The sequence below is a fragment of the Monodelphis domestica genome, chromosome 8 (assembly GCF_027887165.1).
Source record: "Monodelphis domestica isolate mMonDom1 chromosome 8, mMonDom1.pri, whole genome shotgun sequence".
In the NCBI taxonomy this organism is placed as follows: Eukaryota; Metazoa; Chordata; class Mammalia; order Didelphimorphia; family Didelphidae; genus Monodelphis; species Monodelphis domestica.
In genome coordinates this window covers 237,986,135-238,005,828 of record NC_077234.1, presented here as the reverse complement: position 1 = coordinate 238,005,828, position 19,694 = coordinate 237,986,135, and the positions used below count along the sequence as shown (strand labels likewise).

The window sequence follows — 19,694 nt, the reverse complement described above, 5'->3', positions numbered from 1 at the left end:
AGAAAGCAGTGTCAGGAGGAGTGGAACCTAGTTCCTGTGTCTCTGAATCTATCAGTCTTTCACTGAGCCTCATTACTTCCTAGTGTAGCAGTTAAAATTTAGTTTCTCTGCTAGAAGTAGTATGTTTTTAGAGATTTATTAAGATTAAGAATTTAAGAAAGTGCAAGTAAGAAAGCACATGCCTAGGAGGGCCGAAAGGCCCATTCAATTTCACTTATATCATGAGCATCTTGATAATTAGAGTTGTCTAAAAAGGCAATAAGGTGCCTCTAAGATGTACAGGAAGGCTTAGAATAGTGAGTTGCCTATCCCTGGGAATTGTATAGAGACGCTAAGTAACTGCTCGTTGTTAGGGATATTATTGGGGTTCAAGCCATGCTTTGGGTAGGAAATGGACTAGATGGCTTCAAATAATAATAATAATAACTCATTCATTTAGCACTCATTTAACAACGTCTTCTACTAATAGTATATCATCTCTTAATATCCATGGAAGATTTGATGGATGGAAGGTAATATCAAGAAACTTGGGCTGAGATAATATAAATGACTTACTCAGGGTCATACAGCTATTTAAATGATGGAGGCAGAATTTGAATTTAGCTCTTCCTGATTCCAAGCCCAGTACCCTATCCATTGTGCAACTTAACTATCCCTTTAACACTGAAAAGCTACACTTTTAAGATAAGCTGATCCTTTGTTGAAGAACTTGAAGGCTGGAGAGATGTAGGGAGAAGAAAAGAAGAAATTTCTCTCTAAGGCATCTCAGTGATACAAATGTTTCTGAATAGAAAATAAAACAACTTTAAAATAAATCCTGGAAGTCAAATAACATGCTACTTCTTTCCCATAGGATGAAAGACTTTTCATTTCCTTGAGGTCAGAGACTGACCTCAAGGAAAACAGATATATTTTAATTTAGGGATATTGTTGATATTTTGATTTAGAAAGTTTCACCGTGGTTCCAAAATGAGATGTTATGGCAAAAGAAATGTAGTTTATTTCTAATAATTATCTAGAAATCAGTAGTTGCCTTTAAAAACAATTTCTATTTTAAATTTAAATTAGTTGTCCTTTTTCAACAAGCCCTTTTGAATTAAATGGAGGGCCCTGAACAACCACATAAAAATTTGTCACTGAAGATTTCGATTTAGCTTTGTTTCTTCAACTAGGGGAACTGCTAGAGAAAAGCACATCATAGGAACTTGACAATGTATATTTGTTGTAAAGATTTGTTTTTTCTTTTTTTTTTTTAGTGGGAAGGGGAAAATGGAAGGAGAAAAAAATCAATGCTTGTTATTTGATAAAAGCATACCAATTCATAGTATCTTTGTGCTCTCTGTAAAGTCACTCAGAAACAGAGAACAAACTAAACTGTCACTATTGGCTCTCAGCTTGATTCTCCTCCTTTTAATCTCCCCACCAAACCTCACCTGCATCTGCCCCAAGAAAATGATAGAGCTCGGCTAGTAGGAGAGAATGGAAGCTTACTTCGTGTTTTACCTCTTTCGCTTGGGGGCCATATTATGTGTAGTTCTTTTCCCCTCGCCTGGTCCTTATCCGTCTACACAGACACCCATCACGAAGGCAGGTGGAGCCACCAAACTTCACTCACCTTCAATAAATGGGGGAATTCTGCTTGAATGAGCATTTTCAGTTCATCCTTACATAGCTGGTCAGGATCGCCCTCTTTGGCTGCATATCTTTGAAAAATGGCTTTGAGTTCTTCAGGGGACTTTTTCAGTCCGCTCATTTTGTTTCCTATAAATGTAGAGGAAAGGGGATTCATTTTAAAAATGCAGAGTGAAGCCTTCTCTAAAGGGACCGAGAGAAAGGATTGTCAACTGACACGCAAAAACGGGCTTCGTCTTTGAGGTATCGTTAAGATCTGGCCCTTCTTTTCTGTGGTTCAGACATGTGGGTCAGAAACTCTTGGTGTGGAAACCATGGCAGACTAGCACCTCCCCACACTTTGTGGTCTTGGAGAGTTTCACCAAGAGGGACCAAGTACTCGCCCAGGTTCCCACAGATCTATATCAGCGTCAGCCTGAAGCTCGGTGTCCTCGCCTCCAAGACCATCTCTCTTTACTGCCCCCGGGAGAACCCTCCTAATTCTGGATGGTTTTAGTGGCGCGGATTAGCGAGTGAAGAGAAGACAGGAGGCAGAAGTGAGAGAGAGAGCAGCGAAGATGCGCGGGACAGAAGGAGAAGCTGGCGTCGTTAGCAGCTCACTGGTCCTCGGATTTCCTCCCTGGCTTCTGGGGAAGCAAATGAGTCATTGTGGCCTTGTCTCTGTCAGAAGCGGCTACAGAAACGGGTCCAGACTGTTTCATCCTTCCCTTTTCATTGATACATCTGGATTCAAGGTGTGCCTTTGAAGGCACGTCTGAGAACGTTAGCTAAGCTCTAAGTAGGGATACGGATAGAAAATAGTTACTCTTTAGCCTGTGGAGGAAAAGGGCATCCTTCGGGACATAATGGGAATGAACCCATGTCCCCCCAGCCCCCAATTCATTGTATTATTATTCTGAATTTAGATTGGGCATTTTCATAGACACAGTAGAACAGAACAAGAGGGTTATATAGGAACCCACAGCTTTTCTTCTATGTAAAGGTTGCTTTTCTTTCTAAATCTGTCAACCAGTTTTCCAAAGTGGTCTTGCTTGTCTGCCTTTCTTTCTGCAATGAACCTGTTCTTAAAAGGAAAACACATAAACAACAGGAACAGAAGGAATTTCAGATTGGATTAAAAATTGGATTTACCTGGTCTGCTTTGCAGTAGCACAGTGAGAGGAGTCTCGAGAGAGTGAAGAGAGGGAGGCTCCCGTGACTTTTTATAGTATTACTGACACATGCCAACCTGATGATGAAATTTTCCCTTTGTTTGTCATTTTCCATTTAAAGGTAATTATTAATGATTTTGGAAAACTAAGCTCGAGATCTGTGTGAACCTCAAAAGATAATTTTATAATTAAGGGCAATATACAATTTTAAGGGCCACCTCATCATATTGCCTAATGGTCCAGAGTCCCAAGAGTAGGTTCGATTTTTTTTTTTTTGCATATGTTCTCTCCTGTATTCTGGTGCTTGTTTCACGTTTTGGAAAGTTTGAATAAGTAGATTGAAAAAAAATTAAATCTAATTAAACATGGTTTGATGTTTGGAATATCATCTTCACACTCCTAGCTTTTCTTTACTTAATCTCAAAGAATCCTTAGATTTCTTTAAAGTGTTGATTATGGGGGCAGCTGGGTAGCGCAGTGGATGGAGAGCCAGGCCTAGAGAGGGGAGGTCCTGGGTTCAAATGTGTCCTCAGACACTTCCCAGCTGTGTGACCCTGGGCAAGTCACTTAACTCCCATTGCCTCGCCCTTACCATTCTTCTGCCTTGGAACCAATACATAGTATCGATTCTAGGACAGAAGGTAAGGGTTTTAAAAAAATAAAATAAAAGAGTATTGATTATGTGCTGGCTCCTACACAGAATGTTTTCTGATTCTCCCAAGAGATTCGTGTTCCCTCCTTTTTGAAATTATTTTATATTATTGTAAATGAGTGAGAAGTAGCCTGGTATAGTAGAATACTCAGCTTAAAATCAGAAGGCCCTGGCTTTAGATCTTGCCTTGGGCATTTACTAGTCATGTCATTCAGTAAACATTTATTGTGTACCTGCCAGGTACTGTTCTATGCAGTGGGGATACAACAAAATGTATAAAAAGAAATGCAATGTGAAGATCATCTCTGTTTTCAGATAGCTCACAATCTAATAGAGGAAGTAATATACAGGATAAATTGAAGTCAACAGAGGGCAGGCACTCTAAATGAATCTTCAAGCATGATTGGCTGTGTTTTTGGTGAAGAAAAGAGACATCTCCCCAATCTCCTTGAAGTTTGGGGAAAAGAATTCAATTTTCAATTAAAGAACGGCTATTGCTATATTTCATTTTTTGCGTTGCCTACACTTCCCCCACTTCCTTCCTCTCCTTGCTCCTTGGGAGTCGTGCTATATAACAGACTATTTTAATTTTCAGCTTCTTAGTCACTTGCAGATGGGGAAGGATGATGTTGATTTTTAATTCTTTGGTGAACTACTTCTCTCTCAGCATATACTTTATATTTCATCCCTAAAGCTTTTTGAAGATAAACCTTTTAAATGAGCCGGCAGTTCCTCTGGAGGAATACGATCTAGGGAGCTTCCGGGGTTTCCCAGGAAACTGACTTTCTTTTATTAGCGTATCGTTCTGTGAGGGATCGCCCTTCTTCCGTTGACGGTAGGCTGTCCCCGAACACCTTTTGAGGCGTCCGGAGTGCTCCTCCTTAGCCTTTCTTTGATGCGTGACTCGCCACCATTGCCGACCTTGCTTCTCTGTGACTCCTTATGGAACTACACAGGAGACTGAGGGGCCTGGAGAGCAGGCGTCTCCGAAGAGGCTTTTGGCCTCTGTTCAGCAGCTCACTGTTCTGATCGTGCTTATTGGTGTGGCCTGTGTGCTGTGTGTGCAGGGAGACGAGGGCCAGTGAGCCGTCCGCTGTAACAACAGGTGACAGTTATCACTGGGGAACAGGGACCTCCCTGTGACTTCAGAGAGGGGAGGGCCGTCCACCAGCCTTTTCTGTATCTCACAGCCTGAGAGAGTTGCCTCAATGACAAGCGGTGAAGTCGTTTGCGCAGGGTCACGTAGCCGGACTATGTCAGAGGGAGCACTTGGACCAGGTCTTCCTAGCTTTTTGGCCTTCTCTCTATTCTCTGAGGTTCCCCATAGAATTATTTCTGTTGTGCTTGATTCTTTGTGACTCCATTTGGGGTTTGCTAGGCAAAGATACCAAAGTGGTTTGCCATTGCCGTCTCTAGTTCATTGACAAATGAGGAAACCGAGGGAGGCAAACAAGGTTAAGTGACTTGGCTGGGGTCTCCCAGGAAGTGTCCGAGGCTAGATTGCACTTCCTGACTCCAGACCCTGTGCTCTATCCCCTGTGCCGTCTAGCTGGCCCGTCCCTTAACAATAGGTGACCTCCATATGGTGCTCTTACATTTTTATGGAGTGATGTGCATGTATGTGCTCACTATAAGCTTATTCGGTAGCTACTGTAGGTCTTCTTATCCCTTTTAAAGAGATATTGCTAGTGAGGCTCTGAAAGTGTGATTGTCCCATCATCATACAACTGGTAAATGTGCCCTATATAAACCCAAGTATTTCTTTTCTTTTTTTTTTAAATCCTTTCCTTCCGTCTTGGAGTCAATACTGTGTATTGGTTCCAAAGCAGAAGAATGGTCAGGGCTAGGCCATGGGGGTCCAGTGACTTGCCCAGGGTCACCCAGCTGGGAAGTGGCTGAGGCCAGATTTGAACCCAGGACCTCCCCTCTCTAGGCCTGGCTCTCCATCCACTGAGCCACCCAGCTGCCCCCTAAACCCAAATATTTCTGACTCCAAATTCAACTCTCTGTCCATTATGCCGTGTAGAGCGATAGTGGTAAACGCAAATAGAAATAATAGCCGCTACACGTTTCTGCCATGTTGACTTAGGAACTCACATATGAATATAGTCTATGTTGTGTTATATTTTTGTTTATTAAGTATTTTCCGATGATGTTTTGGATCACGGCCTTGTGTTCGAGGAGCTTACATAGAAAGCATGAGCTGTGCCACGCAGCCTTACAAGGATGCAGAAGTGCTGCTGGAGAGTCGTGACGAGACGAGATCCCTTGAGAAAGGAAATGGCCAACCACGGACAGAGGAAGGGCCTGCTGTGGGAGGTGAAGGACCGCACAGCGAAGGACGCGTCCGTCCGGCTCGGCTCACTCCATGTGTCTGACTCGGTCCTCCTTAGGGCCCGTCCTTACAGTCCAGCAAGACGCTCAGGAAGTTCTGGCCGCTTTCACGGCGGGGAGTTATGCTATTCCGTTCTTGATCGATGGAGGGAAATGCCCTTTAAAGCCCCGTAATGGAAGTTGAAGAACATTCCCTCCATTCTGTTCTTAAGCCTGTGCACATGGTGGGGTCTGATCATCTCCACACTTGGAACAGCATTGTTTCCACAAGATGTTCGGAGGGTTTGTCATCACTGTGTCGGTGACCCACTGTGGAAACCAGGACACGGACCTGAAGAAGGTGTGGTCATGTGACCAGAAATAATCGTCCTTGGTAGGCGTGCGCCCTTTGGCCCATGTGGAGAAGCCACGCGAGAAGCCCGGGCCTGCGGCGAAGGCGATCTTGGGGGCTGAGAAAAGCCGGGCCCTCCGCTCTCCCTTTCTGCTGGCGACGCTGCCCTTGGCTTTCTTCCAGGCCCCTCTGTTTTCTCCCTTTCCAGGACAGGCTGGCGGGTGTCGGCCCGTCGGCCGGCAGTGCCTAGCACGTGACAGACACCCAGCCACGCCCGGGGACGGGAAGGCGGATGTCCCACGCTCAGAAGAGGCACTCGGCGGGTACTCGCAGTTCATAGAAAGCGCTCTGGGGAGGGCAACATGGCCTTGCGGGGAGGAGTCTGGGCTGATTCTGCCCGAGGGCAGCCAGTGCCCCGGTCAGTCTGCCAGGCCAGCATCAACAGCCAGGATTGTTGGAGGCTTTTAGGCTTCCAGGAAGCAGAGAGCTTCCGGCCCCCGAGCCGACGAAGGCTCAGAAGTGCCTTGTAAGGGGAAAAGCCATTTCCTGCGCCACCGGGAACAAGGCCTGGCTTAAAGAGTTCCTGTCTCCCTGAGCTGGCCTCCGCCCGATGGCCCCGCCGACCCCGGCCTGCTCTCTCCACTCAGCCTCCTGGCGCTCACTAAGGAATGGGCCCCGGAGCGTCCACCCAAGTCCAGCTTCGGTGCTGCGTCTTGTGGGGAGGGAATGCTGGTTCTCGAAGGTGACGTTTCTTTCACGTGGAAAGACCCGGAGTCTGACCTGAGGGCGGGGTGCCAACTTGTTGTCCAGGGACCCGGCCAGCCAGGGCCAGAGAGGCCCAAGTCCAGGTGGCCAAGGACGATGGCGGCTTTTTGTGGCGACAGCAGACCCCAGAGACCCGCCCCGCGACGGTGGAAGGCGGCGATGAAGAGCGCGCTGCGGAGATGACGGGATCGGAGGACTGGAAGAGGGCCGCGGCGCTCTCGGACGACTGGAAGAGGGCCGCGGCGCTCTCGGACGACTGGAAGAGGGCCGCGGCGCTCTCGGACGACTGGAAGAGGGCCGCGGCGCTCTCGGACGGACGACTGGAAGAGGGCCGCGGCGCTCTCGGACGACTGGAAGAGGGCCGCGGCGCTCTCGGACGACTGGAAGAGGGCCGCGGCGCTCTCGGACGACTGGAAGAGGGCCGCGGCGCTCTCGGACGACTGGAAGAGGGCCGCGGCGCTCTCGGACGACTGGAAGAGGGCCGCGGCGCTCTCCCCCAGACAAGGAGCAGAGACTGCAAGCGATCTCTAAATTCAGAGCGGTGCCGAGTGGCAGACCCGGGCCTCGGGCGCCGGTTTGCTCTGTGCTGCCTCCCCTGATGTACGGTCAAAGACAGACATTGAGAGGCTGAAGTGCCGGGACATGCGTAGGGAGGGTCTTAGGAAGAAAGGGGGCCTTGAGTGCGCCTTGAAGAAAAGCAGCGTCTGGGTAAGAAGCATGAAGGGAAGCGGTGGAAACCGGGGCAGCACGACTGAGGGTAAAAGCAAGGCACCAGGATTAAATCCGCCACCGTCACAGGGGGGTGGTATCAAAGGGCAGAAGGTTAGGTGCTCGAGGGCAGGCGCCCTTTGTGTCGGCGTCCCAAAATGCCCACCCAAGGCTGGGGCTTCATAAATGCTCAGCGATGCCTATATTGATTGGAAGGTAAAATGGAATCGGATTATGGAGGGCTTTTAATGTCTGAATGAAGACTTTAGTGTTCGTCCCACTCGATTCAATTCAGCAAGCTTCCATGAGCCCTCTATGTCTTTGGCCAATTAGGTGGCGAAGGGGATAGAATGCTGAGGCTGACTTCAGGAAGATTCGTTTCCTGAGCTCAAATCTGGCCTCTGACACTTGCTAGCCTTGTGACCCTGGACGGATCATTTCATACTGTTTGTCTCAGAGTGGCAAATTGCTCCAGTGTCTGTGCCAAGGAAATCCCAAATGGGATCACGCACACACACACACACACACACACACACACACACACACACTCACACACACACACAGACACACACACACACACACAGCAAAACTGAAACGAATAAAAAACACTGAGCTGGAGAAGAAAATGGCCAACCATTCTGGTATCTTTACAAGAAAACTTCAGACGGGGGCACGAAGACTGAACCACCATGTCAGGTCTGGGCTACATTCTGGGGACACAAACAAAGCAATCTCTTGTCTGGGAATTGATGAAACCCAGCAGCCATTTGGATAGGACAGTGCCACGATTCATGCTGTATTGAATCGTTCAATGCTGGTCAGTACTTAAATATTGGGCTGGTATCAATATTTAGTATTTAGGGTGGCAATAAATATATTTAAAAAACTACATTTTTATAATTATATACTAGATAATTTTTATAGATATAGATTAAATAGGTTTATAATTCTATGAAAATACATGCAATTTTATAATCAAGCAGAAAGTCAATGACGAAGAGGGATTGGGTCCAGAGAGCCAGAAAGCAGAGCAGTAGATGCGAAGACCAAACTTTACTCAGCCCCCCGATTCCCATTTCTCGAAGAGTTCTGAAGGCCTGGCGAGCCAAGCTATCTAGGGAAAAGCTCATTCAAAATGTTCACCTTCCATGTGCAAAGGAACCAATCAGGAATGTGTGATAAGAGAATTGAAATTTCCTTTAGACTTTGCTTAAAGCCCTTAGGTAAGTAACTTGAACCCATTGCACTCTTCCCGGGCAGTAATTTAGGTGGCCCTGGAGAAAGCAACGGTAAAGGTTAATGAGGGTTATTTAGTCTTTACATGGGACTTTACATCTGCTAAAGCTGTAAAGCCATTTATATTAGTTACTCATTGATTCCTTTTCCTTTTCCCAGTTCCAAAAGAAGCCCTCCCTTCCCTCGGGATCAGACTCAGCTCATTATCTAGCTAAGGTCTGAGTTTCCAGAAGAAGATTCTGGGCCCTGATGTGGAAGCAAGGCACTCCTAAGAGTATTTCTCAGCCTGTCCCAACGAAGAGCGATTTCTTGAGACCGTGTGTGGCACTGAGTTCATTTGTGCGTCCACGTGGAGTCTAGAAGCCCCCAAACTTGTAGCCTACAAAGATTAACACCCCTGTTTACTTAGCTACAGGGGCTCCAGTGGGAGAAGCTCCTAAGGCAAAAAGAGGCACCTGGCTACACTGGGGGTCATGAAATCTTTCTAGGCTAAGTTTGGGGGCTTCTCCATTCCACGTTGATGCACTCAATAAACGTTTATTAAACACCCACCGTGCCCCAGACATTATCCTTAGTGCAGGGAATACAGAAACAGGCAAAAGGCAGCTCTTGTCCTTAAGGAGTTTATAGACCAAAGCAAAATTATGTTTCTGTTTGAAAAAACCTGTCTCCTCTCACCGTACTTGTTCATAGAAATAGTTTTATAAATAAAATAGAAGATTAACATGTAAATAGAAATTTATTAAATTTTAATATAAATTTATATATATTAAATTATAAAGTCGTTTGTTTATAAAGAAAAACAGACATAATCAAGTCTTACCAAATTGTCCCACACACGTTGGCCTATTAAATACATAAATGCATATATGCACATAAGTAAATATTTGTGTATAAAGCTGTATATAGATAATGTGTACAACCATAATTCATGTACACATGATACATATATTTATATCTAATATCCATTTAATATGTGCATAGAACCATACCTAGAATGATAGACTTAGGAAGATCCAAATTCAAATCCTGCTTCAGAAACTTAGTAGCTATGTAACCATCAGAGACCAGCTTCCCCATAGGCAGTGGGGATAATAATAGTACCTAACTTACAGAGTTATTGTAAAGATCCAATGAGACAATGTCTATAAAAAAGCTTTACAGATCTTAAAATGCCCCTTAAACATCAGCTGCAATTAAACATCCATCATCAGTATTATTATTATTATCGGTAATTTGGAGTAGCTAGGTGACTCAGTGGATAGAGAACCTGGGTTCAAATCTGGCCTCAGACACTTTCTAGTTGTGTGACCCTGGGAAAGTAACCTAAATGCAATTGCCTAACCCTTTCTGTCCTTTTACTTAGAGACAATTCTAAGACAGAAGGTAAAAAGGGTTTTTGTTTTTGTTTTAATTTTTTTTAAACCCTTACTGTCTGTCTTAGAATCAGTACTTGGTTCCAAGGCAGAAGAGTGGTAAAGGCTGGGCAATGGGGGTGAAGTGGCTTAAAAGACTTGCCCAGGGTCACAGAGCAGCTAGGAAGTGTCTGAGCCAGATTTGAACCTAGGGCTTCTCTCCTCAATCTAGGCCTGGCTCTCTATCCACTGAGCTGCCCAGGGAAAGGTTTTTAAAAAAACAACCAAAAAACCCACCCAATAATTTGGAACTAATTAATAATAACAACTGCCAAATGAAGCTAAAAATAAAAAATAATAATTCATCCTCCTGAACCTTGTCTCCTCCAGCATGCTTTGTATAGAGCGCAGACAACTCAGCTGTTCCTTCTGCCTGGGCTTTCAGTTCCCTGACAATTCTCTCTTTTAGAGAATACAGTTGAAGCCGGGGCTTTCTGGCCTCCTTTTGCCTTGTCTTTGCTTTCTCGAATCTTTATTACTAGAGCAGCTAGTTTTGATCAAAGGGCCATTGCTGCAATTTGGTACTCCCCCTGTGCCCTCGTTTCAAAAGAGAATTCAATTTATTTGCTCTTTGAAAGGCAATGGGCTGAGTGAATCAATACTGTAGCATAAAGGACCAACTAATGGGCTCCCTTTTAAAGTTTGGAAATCCGATCAGGTTCCCCAGTAGCTTTATTAAACTCGCAAAAGGAAGCTGCCAGCAAAGTCCTCAAGGCCTCTCTGGTGCGCCATTCGGAAGAGGGCAAACATCCCCCCCAGAAGCTTGTGGCAGCGTGGCCCCTTATTCTCCTCCTTTCCAGCAGTACGGCTTCATTAGGGCCGCGTGCTTTGCATGAGGGAATGGTCTATTTACCAGCTACTGAACAGAGACAGGACCATTTCTTAGGAGCAAAATAGATCAACGACTGCATCGCTAAGTCAGTGGATATGAGACTTGCTCGAGTAAAACTGGCCATTTGGGCTGACCTTGGTGGAGGCTTGTTTTTTTAATTTCTTTTTTTTCCTTGTGAGTGTATTGTGGGTGGAGCTGCGAAATCTGAAGTTTCCTAGAAAATCCTTGAGTTTTCTGCTGCTCTGAGAGCTGCTTGATTGAATAGGATTGGGGCGAAATGAGTGGGAGCGTCAGCTACCCTACAAACTAGTGACACGAGAGGTCGAGCAGCAGCAACTACTAGCGGGCAAAGAGAGTCAGAAAGAAAAGTCAGGGCTGAGAGGATCGAATGAAAGAAGGAATTCACTTCAGAGTCACTTACTTTATCTGGCAGGAAAGTTTTATTGGTTTCTTTAAAAAAAATTAACAAAGGGTTTGTTTTATGCCTGGGAACACAAGGTTTAGTGCCCTTAAAAATCCTAGAAGCCGTTGGTGAGAGCAGCAGAATGTCCCTCTGCAATGGAAGAGTCCCTTTTCCGAGGAAATACTGGGTTTGAAGCTCTTCCTGGATCCATAAAGAAATCCCAAAGGAATGATTCTTTTAAAAAAAGAGAAGCTTGGATAAATATTAAAAATTTGTTATTCATTCCTTTCAAGTTGTATATGAGTCTTTTTGCGATTTTCTTGGCAAAGAAAGTAGAGTTCTGTGCCCTTTCCTTCTCCAGTTTATGTTAGAGAGGAGCCAGATTTGAACTCAGACAGAAGAGTCTTTCTGACTCTAGGCTCCACACTCCATCCACCATGCCACCTAGCTGCAAAAAAATAAAAATAAAAATGTAAATAAATAAAACAGAATGTTACCCTGTGTCTAAACTCTGCCTCTTCAGTTACTGCTGTCTGACAACTGGTGTAGGTGGACCTGCACCTTGCATACAGGAGGGTTTTAACAGGAATCTGAGAGTTTCTGGTGGTGAGAGAATTGATTCTGAATCTTACTGGGTATAATGGACAGAAAATAGTTCAAGGTTTAAAAAATGGTCTCCCCAAGTAATCTTCAAAATTGATTATCTATTCCATGGTTCCCTCTTTGAAAAAACCTGTTTCTAAGAGCCAGGATACTTTGGGGTCAATTTTACTTTTAGTGCAAATGGCTCTCCCAGTGTTTGATGTAATGTCTGTTAAAAAACTACACATCAGCCAATGTTCGTGCCTCACAAGACCAGTTTATAGAACTTTTTCCTGGTAGGAGAAAGGCAGTGAGATTAGAAAGAAAGAGAGGGTAAAAGTGACATAAGCGACAAAATCTAAACGTACACTACCATAATTGAATACTTTAAGGAGAGTCACAAAGTTGAGATAAATCAATAACTTTAGGAAAGATGGTTTGAACAAGATGAGAAGCCAGAGAGAACAAACTGCAGATAGACTGCTTGATATGATAATAAATAAATAATTTGGGATGATAATCTAATTTAATTAGATTAATAATAAATAAAATAATAAAATAAATAAAAATGATAAAAATATTACATATTAATATAATAAAATTTAGGATGATAATGTACTATCATATGGTAATATAATAATTTTAGGGTGATAGTCTGATATATGTTAATATAAGAAACCATGTTGAATGATAACCTGATATTATTGGTAAATGAAAATATAGTAAACAGGGCAGTGAGGTGGCACAATGGATAGATCGCTGGGCCTAGAGTTGGGAAGATTCTTCTTCCTGAGTTTAAATCTGGCCTCAGCAGACACTTATTAGTTGTGTGACCTGTGCCAGTTACTTCACCCTGTTGACTTCAGTTTTCTCAACTGTAAAATGAACAGGAGAAGGAAATGGAAAACCACTCCATTATTTTTGCCAAAAAAGCCCTAAATGGGGTCATGAAGATTTGGACATGGCTGAAAGAACTGTACTGGAACAAATATAATAAACAATTTAGGGTGATAATATAATATTATTGCTACAGCAACATAAGCAGTTTAGGATGATTCTATATTATTACTATGGTAATATAATAATTTAGGATGGAGGAGACTTTAGAAGTCATCAACTTCAATGGTTTTAAATGCAAATGGATCTCTGTGGGCCATACTGACTTAGAAACCCCAAATAAACTGTGTTATAATATGGTTTTATTTATTTTGCTTAACATTTCCCAATTACATTTCAATATGGTCCCTTAGAATTTTATACCTCTGATTCTCATGCAACCCAGAGGCCAAGGTTACACAAGTAGTAAGTGGCAGAGAGGATTTGAACTCAGGTTCTTTGATTCTAAGCCCACTGTTCATTTCACCGCAAATGTGATGGAAAAATTGAGCAGAAGAAAAAAATGGGAAAACATGGGACATATTTTACTGTTCCCAAAATTTCAAAATAAGGACATTTGCTAGTTAACCATTTTATCTCTTGGTAAATAGAGCAGCCTCCCTCAAAGTCCTATTTTGATGTCTTCTTGGGTAGATTAACAAAAGTTTAGGGTTTCTTTCTTTTCTCTCTCTGTTTTAATGTTTTATTGATGCCTTTTGTCATAATATCCTAGTCATTTTATACCACTCCCCTTTAGATTGGACCCTTTCTTGTGGCAAATGAAAACAAGCAAAAACATCTAATGTCCAGCATGTCTGACAATGTGCAAAACATTTTGTCTGTGAACCTTGGTTCTTTAAGGTTACATACCAGCAATGCTGATGCTCTTGTCAAGTCCAAAGTAGCTGGGAAAGATTTTGAGTTACAGATCTAGTAGTGCTACCCTAATCCAATGTAGCAAGAATCACCATCAGATTAGAAGATGAAATTTTTTTGGCCATTGATCTAATGAAATGATGGATTCTTGAAGTATGAAATCTGGAAAATTATTATTTTCATGAATATAATTATAGTATAGTTAAAGTTATGAAGATTATAGATTATATTATATTTACATGTATATTATAGGTATGATTACATTAATTTTATATTATTTTAATCATAAGATTATATTATAGTTAATTTCACGTGAAAAAATTGAGAAAGAAAATCATCCAAAGTGAAGAAAATAGAACTAAGAGAACTATATATATACACTTTGACTATTTTAAAATTAAATTAAAATGTTTTAATTGCTAAACATTTTCCCCCTCTCACCCTCTTTCTTTTCTTTTGAAAAGTGAAAAAGGAAACCCTTGTAAAAATGTGCATCATCAAAAAAAAAAAGAAATACCCTTATTGGCTATGTCCAAGTTATATTTGGTCCCTCTCCTCTTTCTCAGTTGGTGAGAGGCATTTTTCATCACTCGTCATTGTGTGGTCATTGTCCTAATGACTGATGATATTAATTTAATGAAGATTCATGTATTCAGAGGGAAATGGATGATTGTGTGAGGGACCATAGAGTGAGTTATAGAAAATTTGTTAGTTATTATTTTGTAAATTTTAAGTATTTCATATATATATACATATATATAAAGTTGGGAAATAAAATTAGAAAAAAATTTATTTGGGAAGTTTTATGTCATTTCCTTTTAAAAAATTCTTTTTGAAACCACAATTAACTATTTTTTTCCTTAAGGTGATTGATATGCCTGAACATCACCCTGGTGAAATGGGAGGAACGATGAGGCTAGGGAAAAGGACAACAGTCTTCAAAACAGAGGATTCCATTTTAAGTAAGTTATCACAGGTCCCTTCATTATCTCAAAAGGTGACTTTTTGTACTGCTGATTATATTGTACATTTACCCAAGAACCTTTCTTGGGCTTTGGGTCCTCCTCTGTGCATTTAACTTGGACTCAGGAATTAGTCAAATCCTAGCTTGTCAACTGATCTTTTCTATGAAGCTTCCCTGATTCCCCCTAACCTGTTCTCTGAATTCATATGAGTTTTATTTATCTTATTTTATTTTTTTGAGTCAAACAGGGTTAAACACTTGCTCAGAGTCACATGTTAGTAAGTGCTGGAGGCCAGATTTGAACTCAGGAAAATGAGCCTTCCTGACTTCATGCCTAAACTCTATCTTCTGCACCATTTAGGTTTTTTTTAAATTTAGTTAATTTTATTTAGAACCTTTACCTTCTGTCTTAGAATCAATACTATATATTAGTTCCAAGGCAGAAGAGTGGTAAGGGCTAGGCAATGGGGGTGTGACCTGCCCAGGATCATACAGCCAGGAAGTGTCTGAGGCCAGATTTGAACCCACGATTTCCTGTCTCTAGGCCTGACTCAATCCACTGAGCCATCTAGTTGCCCTCCAGCTAACTTTTTAAAAATTTTTTATTAATGTATTGTCTTTTACATTACCATACCTTCCCCTATTATCCTTCCCAGAGTTATATGATTATAACAAATAATGATATTGAAAGACAAAAAGGAATAAAAAGGAAAAATATCTGCATCCATCAGAAAAAGTATGAATATATGTATAATAGAAAACATTTGTGGACCTTCCACGTCTGTAAAGGGGTAAAGTGGGAGTCAGAAAACTCTCATGACTAAGTTGCGGATGAATATATATATAGCTCTGAATTATTGAAAGGGTGAGGATGAACGTTCACTTTGCAGCTTAGGTCATGGTTGGCTCTGAGCACAAGAGAAAAGATTATTAAGAAGGTAGAGACTGTTTCTTGAATAGAAATCATGATGGGAGAGACAAACGAAGCTATGTGAAAGTTTGTTTCAAAATTAAGTTGGGGATACCTCCATGACTCAGTGGATAAAGTACCAAGGATGCAGTCCCAGGGACCTGGATTTAAATCTGGCCTCAGACACTTTCTGGCCACATGACTCTGGGCACCCCACTTAACTCTAATTGCCTAGCCCTTATTCTTTTTCAGCCTTAGAATGGACTTAGTATCAAGAAGGCTTTAAAAAAATTGATTCTTGAGGACAGTGAGAAGAACCTAAATTGTATTTATTTTTCATGAGCTCCAGTAAGTACAAAAATCTAGAAAATGAAATGTTTGTCTAAAGCACGGATAGGTGTTTGCTATTTAATTTTTTTTTCACCTAAGAACCTACATTTTATTTATATTTGGTTAAATTCAAAAGGTGTAGAATCTGATAAGTGAAATAAACTTGTCTAAGGAACTGGTAGGTTTTTGCTGTCTTAAAAAAAACCACCACCACCTGCTAAGCCCAAATGAGCGGATCTGTAAATTTCATGATTTCATGACTATCCACATCTTAGTAGAAGCATCATTGTAAATTAAATCTAAAAAATGACAGCAGTATACAGATTTGTTCATAGTTTTTTCTTATAGTCCGGCCCTCCAACAGTCTGAGGGACCGTGAAGTGGCCCCTGTGTAAAAGTTGGTGGACCCCTGGCATAGGAGCTTGAGCTCTGGCACACTGGAGCTGGGGCTTAGCAGTAAACTGTGTGTCTGCTTTTCAAGAGTTCACTTTACTAAGTTCAGGGGACCACACACACACACACACACACACACACACACACACAACGTTGTCTGAAATAATTTGCCATCTAGCCCATAGAACAGGCCAAATAATATTGGTTAAGCCTGTCAAAATCTTTTTTTGTGTGTGTATATACATAAATTATGTCGCATTCTAGCTAGTTTGGTATCTATTACAGGCTGCTGAGACTTATGAGTCACTGTAATCTTTCTGTGATATTTTTATGACATTTACTTCCTTAAATGAACGCCAAACTTCTCTGTGCTGTTAGTCTCTGGCGCATATACAATTTTACCCATAAAGAAAGCCATCAAGTAAAGAAATCAGTGTGGCAATGAGATCACATCTTTAAAATTCACTCCTATTGCTCCCCAGGGTCTAGAGTAATTCTCTGTATATAGTGATAAATACTTTAGGCAGATGGGTGGAATTCAATCTATATGGTTTAGTATTTTTCTGAACTACCAGCTATGCTTTTTTTGCCAAGCACTAAACACCATTAAGTTATAGCAGTATGGACGTGATTCTGTGTTCTACTCCTGGAGTCATAGCTCTGAAGAATGAATGCCTCAGCTCCTAGACCTTAGCATAGATTATTCTCCTTTATTAAATAGAGTGAGTTTCTCATCAGGAAATGCTTTAGGATCCTAAGAGTGCTTATTCTTTCCTAGAGAAAATAATAACTTACATTTATATCATGCTTTACAGTTCAGAGTGCTTTATGAAAATTATCTAGTTTGAGAATGTTGGTAATAGCTTACATTTACATGACATTTATGTGAATTTTACAAATTGCTGCCTTGTAGGAACTTTAAATGGGAGTTAATTTAACCAAGGCTCAGAAATCACTCTGCTAGGAGGTTATAGGTTATAGGACTCAGGGCCAATTAGTGTTCATCTCATTTTACCAGCATAGAACAGAGCACAGGTCAAAACTTTAGAGCTGAAAGGGACCTGATAGGTCATTGAGGCCTTTTCAATTTTTTAATTCATTTAACACCTACTGTTAACACATGTCTATTTTTGCAGATGAGGAAACGGAGGCTTTTAGAGGTTTTTGACTACTGGTATATGGCTTGCCCAGGCAAGACTAGCACCTCTGCAGGAGGACTTTTGGGTGTTCACTTTCCCCCCAACCCTGTGGCTCCATAAAGATATAACACACGTTCTGGCCACACTCTGGGACAACCATCTTGAGGGTAATTAATCTAGAACTAGAAAGTACTAGATAGGCCCACCATTTAGTTCAACCCCTTCATTTACAGATGAAGAAATGGTGATGAGGCCAAGGAAATAAATGACCCTCCTAAAGATTCACAAGTGGTGGACATCCAAAGTGGAATTTGAACCTAGGTCTATCTTTGCTTTTCCCTTAGTCAGTATTTGTATTTTTCCCCACCGTAACAGACTGCCTCCCATATATTCTTCTTCTCTTTGTTCAGGGAAACTATATGGGGATGTTGGTTGTGTAGAAGAACGACACAGACATCGGTATGAGGTAAGGCATCGTCAATCCTGATTTATTCTGGAAAGGAGGCTTTGCGTTAGCCATGGCTAACAAGAGCCTCAGAGCTGGCCCCTAGAAACTCAGGGAAGAAAAGGAATCGCTTTGTTCTTGCTTATGGGAAGGAGTCTGCTGTTTTAGGTAACATCATAGTCTCTCCTGGTTCTCTTAACCCTGACTAATCCTTCTCAGGGTCTTGCTAGATCATTTGCTGCATCGTTCCACTCATTTGTTCCCCAAGATGCTGTCCTGAACTCTCTTCTCTTCTTCCTTTTATTGTTTTACTTGGTGATTTCTCCAGCTTCCATGAAAATAAAATTGCACTTATGCTAATAATTCTCACATCTTCGTTACCTTCAGTCTTCATCTCCAACTGCCTATTAGACATCTGAACTGGATGACTTGTCTTAAACTCAGCATGTCCAAAACTTCTCATTCTCTTTTCTCCTTAAACCCTTCCCCCCTCTGCATTTCCCTATTACCATCCTTCAGATTGCCTGTGTTATCAACCTTGACTCCTCACTCTCTGACATCCCCCTTATCTAGTCAGTTACTGTCTTGTTTATTTTACGGTCAAAGCACATCTTGTATTCTCCCCTTCTCTCCTCTGACATTGCTACCATCTTGGTGAAGGTCCTTATCATCTCGTAGATGAACTATCGCAATAGTATGCTGGTCCCCACTCTGGTCTCTCCACTTCCCATCTGTCTAAGTGATCTTTCTAAAGCATAGCTCCAATCATGCCACTCTCATGAACTCCAGTAGCTTCCTGTTACTTCCAAATATAAAATCATCTATCTGCCATTCAGAGCCCTTTATAACCTGATCCCCTCTACCTTTCCACACTTCTTATGCCTTACCTCTCCCCACATACTCTGTGATTCAGTGACACCGTCCACTTTGCCGTTGCTTGACCAAGATACTTTATCTCCCAACTGGACATTTTTATTGGCTGTTCCTCTTGCCTGGAATTCTCCCCTTTCTCATTTCTACCTTCTGGCTTCCTTGACTTCAAGTCTCAGTTAAAATCCTTCTTGACCTCTCAATTCTAATACTTTCCTTTGGTTGACTATTTCCAGTTCATCTTGTTTAGAGCTCATTTGTACATAGTTGTTTGCATGTTGTCTCCTCCGTTATGACTGTGAGCTCCTATCTTTTGGCTTTCTTTGTATTCCTAATTCTTAGTACAGTGTCTGGCACAGAGTAGGTTCTTAAATGTTTATCTTAAAAACATTTATTATTATAATTTACCCACAATATAATAATAAATTTATATGCTAACACATTATTAATGTATTTAATAGTGTAGTTAATTCATTAATATGATTTATTATTATTATTAAGCAAAGTTGCTTTTGCCTCAGATTTGAGAGTAAAGAAAAAAACAGTTCAGAGGATGGGGGCAATTCCCTTCCTCTTACTATTTACCAAAAATACATTCTAGAAGAGTGTGAGAGTATGTGTGTGTGTTATAAATATGTACACATAAAAGCCTGTTAATCCTAGTAGATACAGACTATTTCTGACTTCAGTATGCCTGTACCTTTACCTTACAAGGTAAACACCATGACTCAATTTTCCATCCTTGGTCCTCTACCTTGATGAGTTCATATGATTTAGCAGAAAGGACCTTAGAGGTCATTTCTTCACAGTCCTCATGATCTAAAGATGGAAAACAGAGAGAGGTAAAGTG

The 19,694-nt window shown here is 41.7% G+C and overlaps 2 protein-coding genes across 16 annotated transcripts in view; one reads left to right on the top strand and one right to left on the bottom strand.

The window, feature by feature from the left end:
* Positions 1-1,757, bottom strand: part of S100G (S100 calcium binding protein G) — a 3,828-nt gene extending 2,071 nt beyond the window's left edge. The window contains exon 1 of the mRNA XM_007500856.3: positions 1,616-1,757. Within this exon, the coding sequence (XP_007500918.1) occupies positions 1,616-1,753 (138 nt within the window). The 5' untranslated portion in view covers positions 1,754-1,757. The remainder of the gene's footprint in view (positions 1-1,615) is intronic.
* Positions 1-19,694, top strand: part of CTPS2 (CTP synthase 2) — a 135,890-nt gene that overhangs the window by 78,060 nt on the left and 38,136 nt on the right. For all 15 annotated transcript variants that reach the window (XM_056808587.1, XM_056808588.1, XM_007500864.3 and 12 more), the window contains 2 exons: positions 14,659-14,755; positions 17,940-17,995. In XM_056808587.1, coding sequence (XP_056664565.1) covers positions 14,659-14,755; positions 17,940-17,995 — 153 coding nt within the window. The remainder of the gene's footprint in view (positions 1-14,658; positions 14,756-17,939; positions 17,996-19,694) is intronic.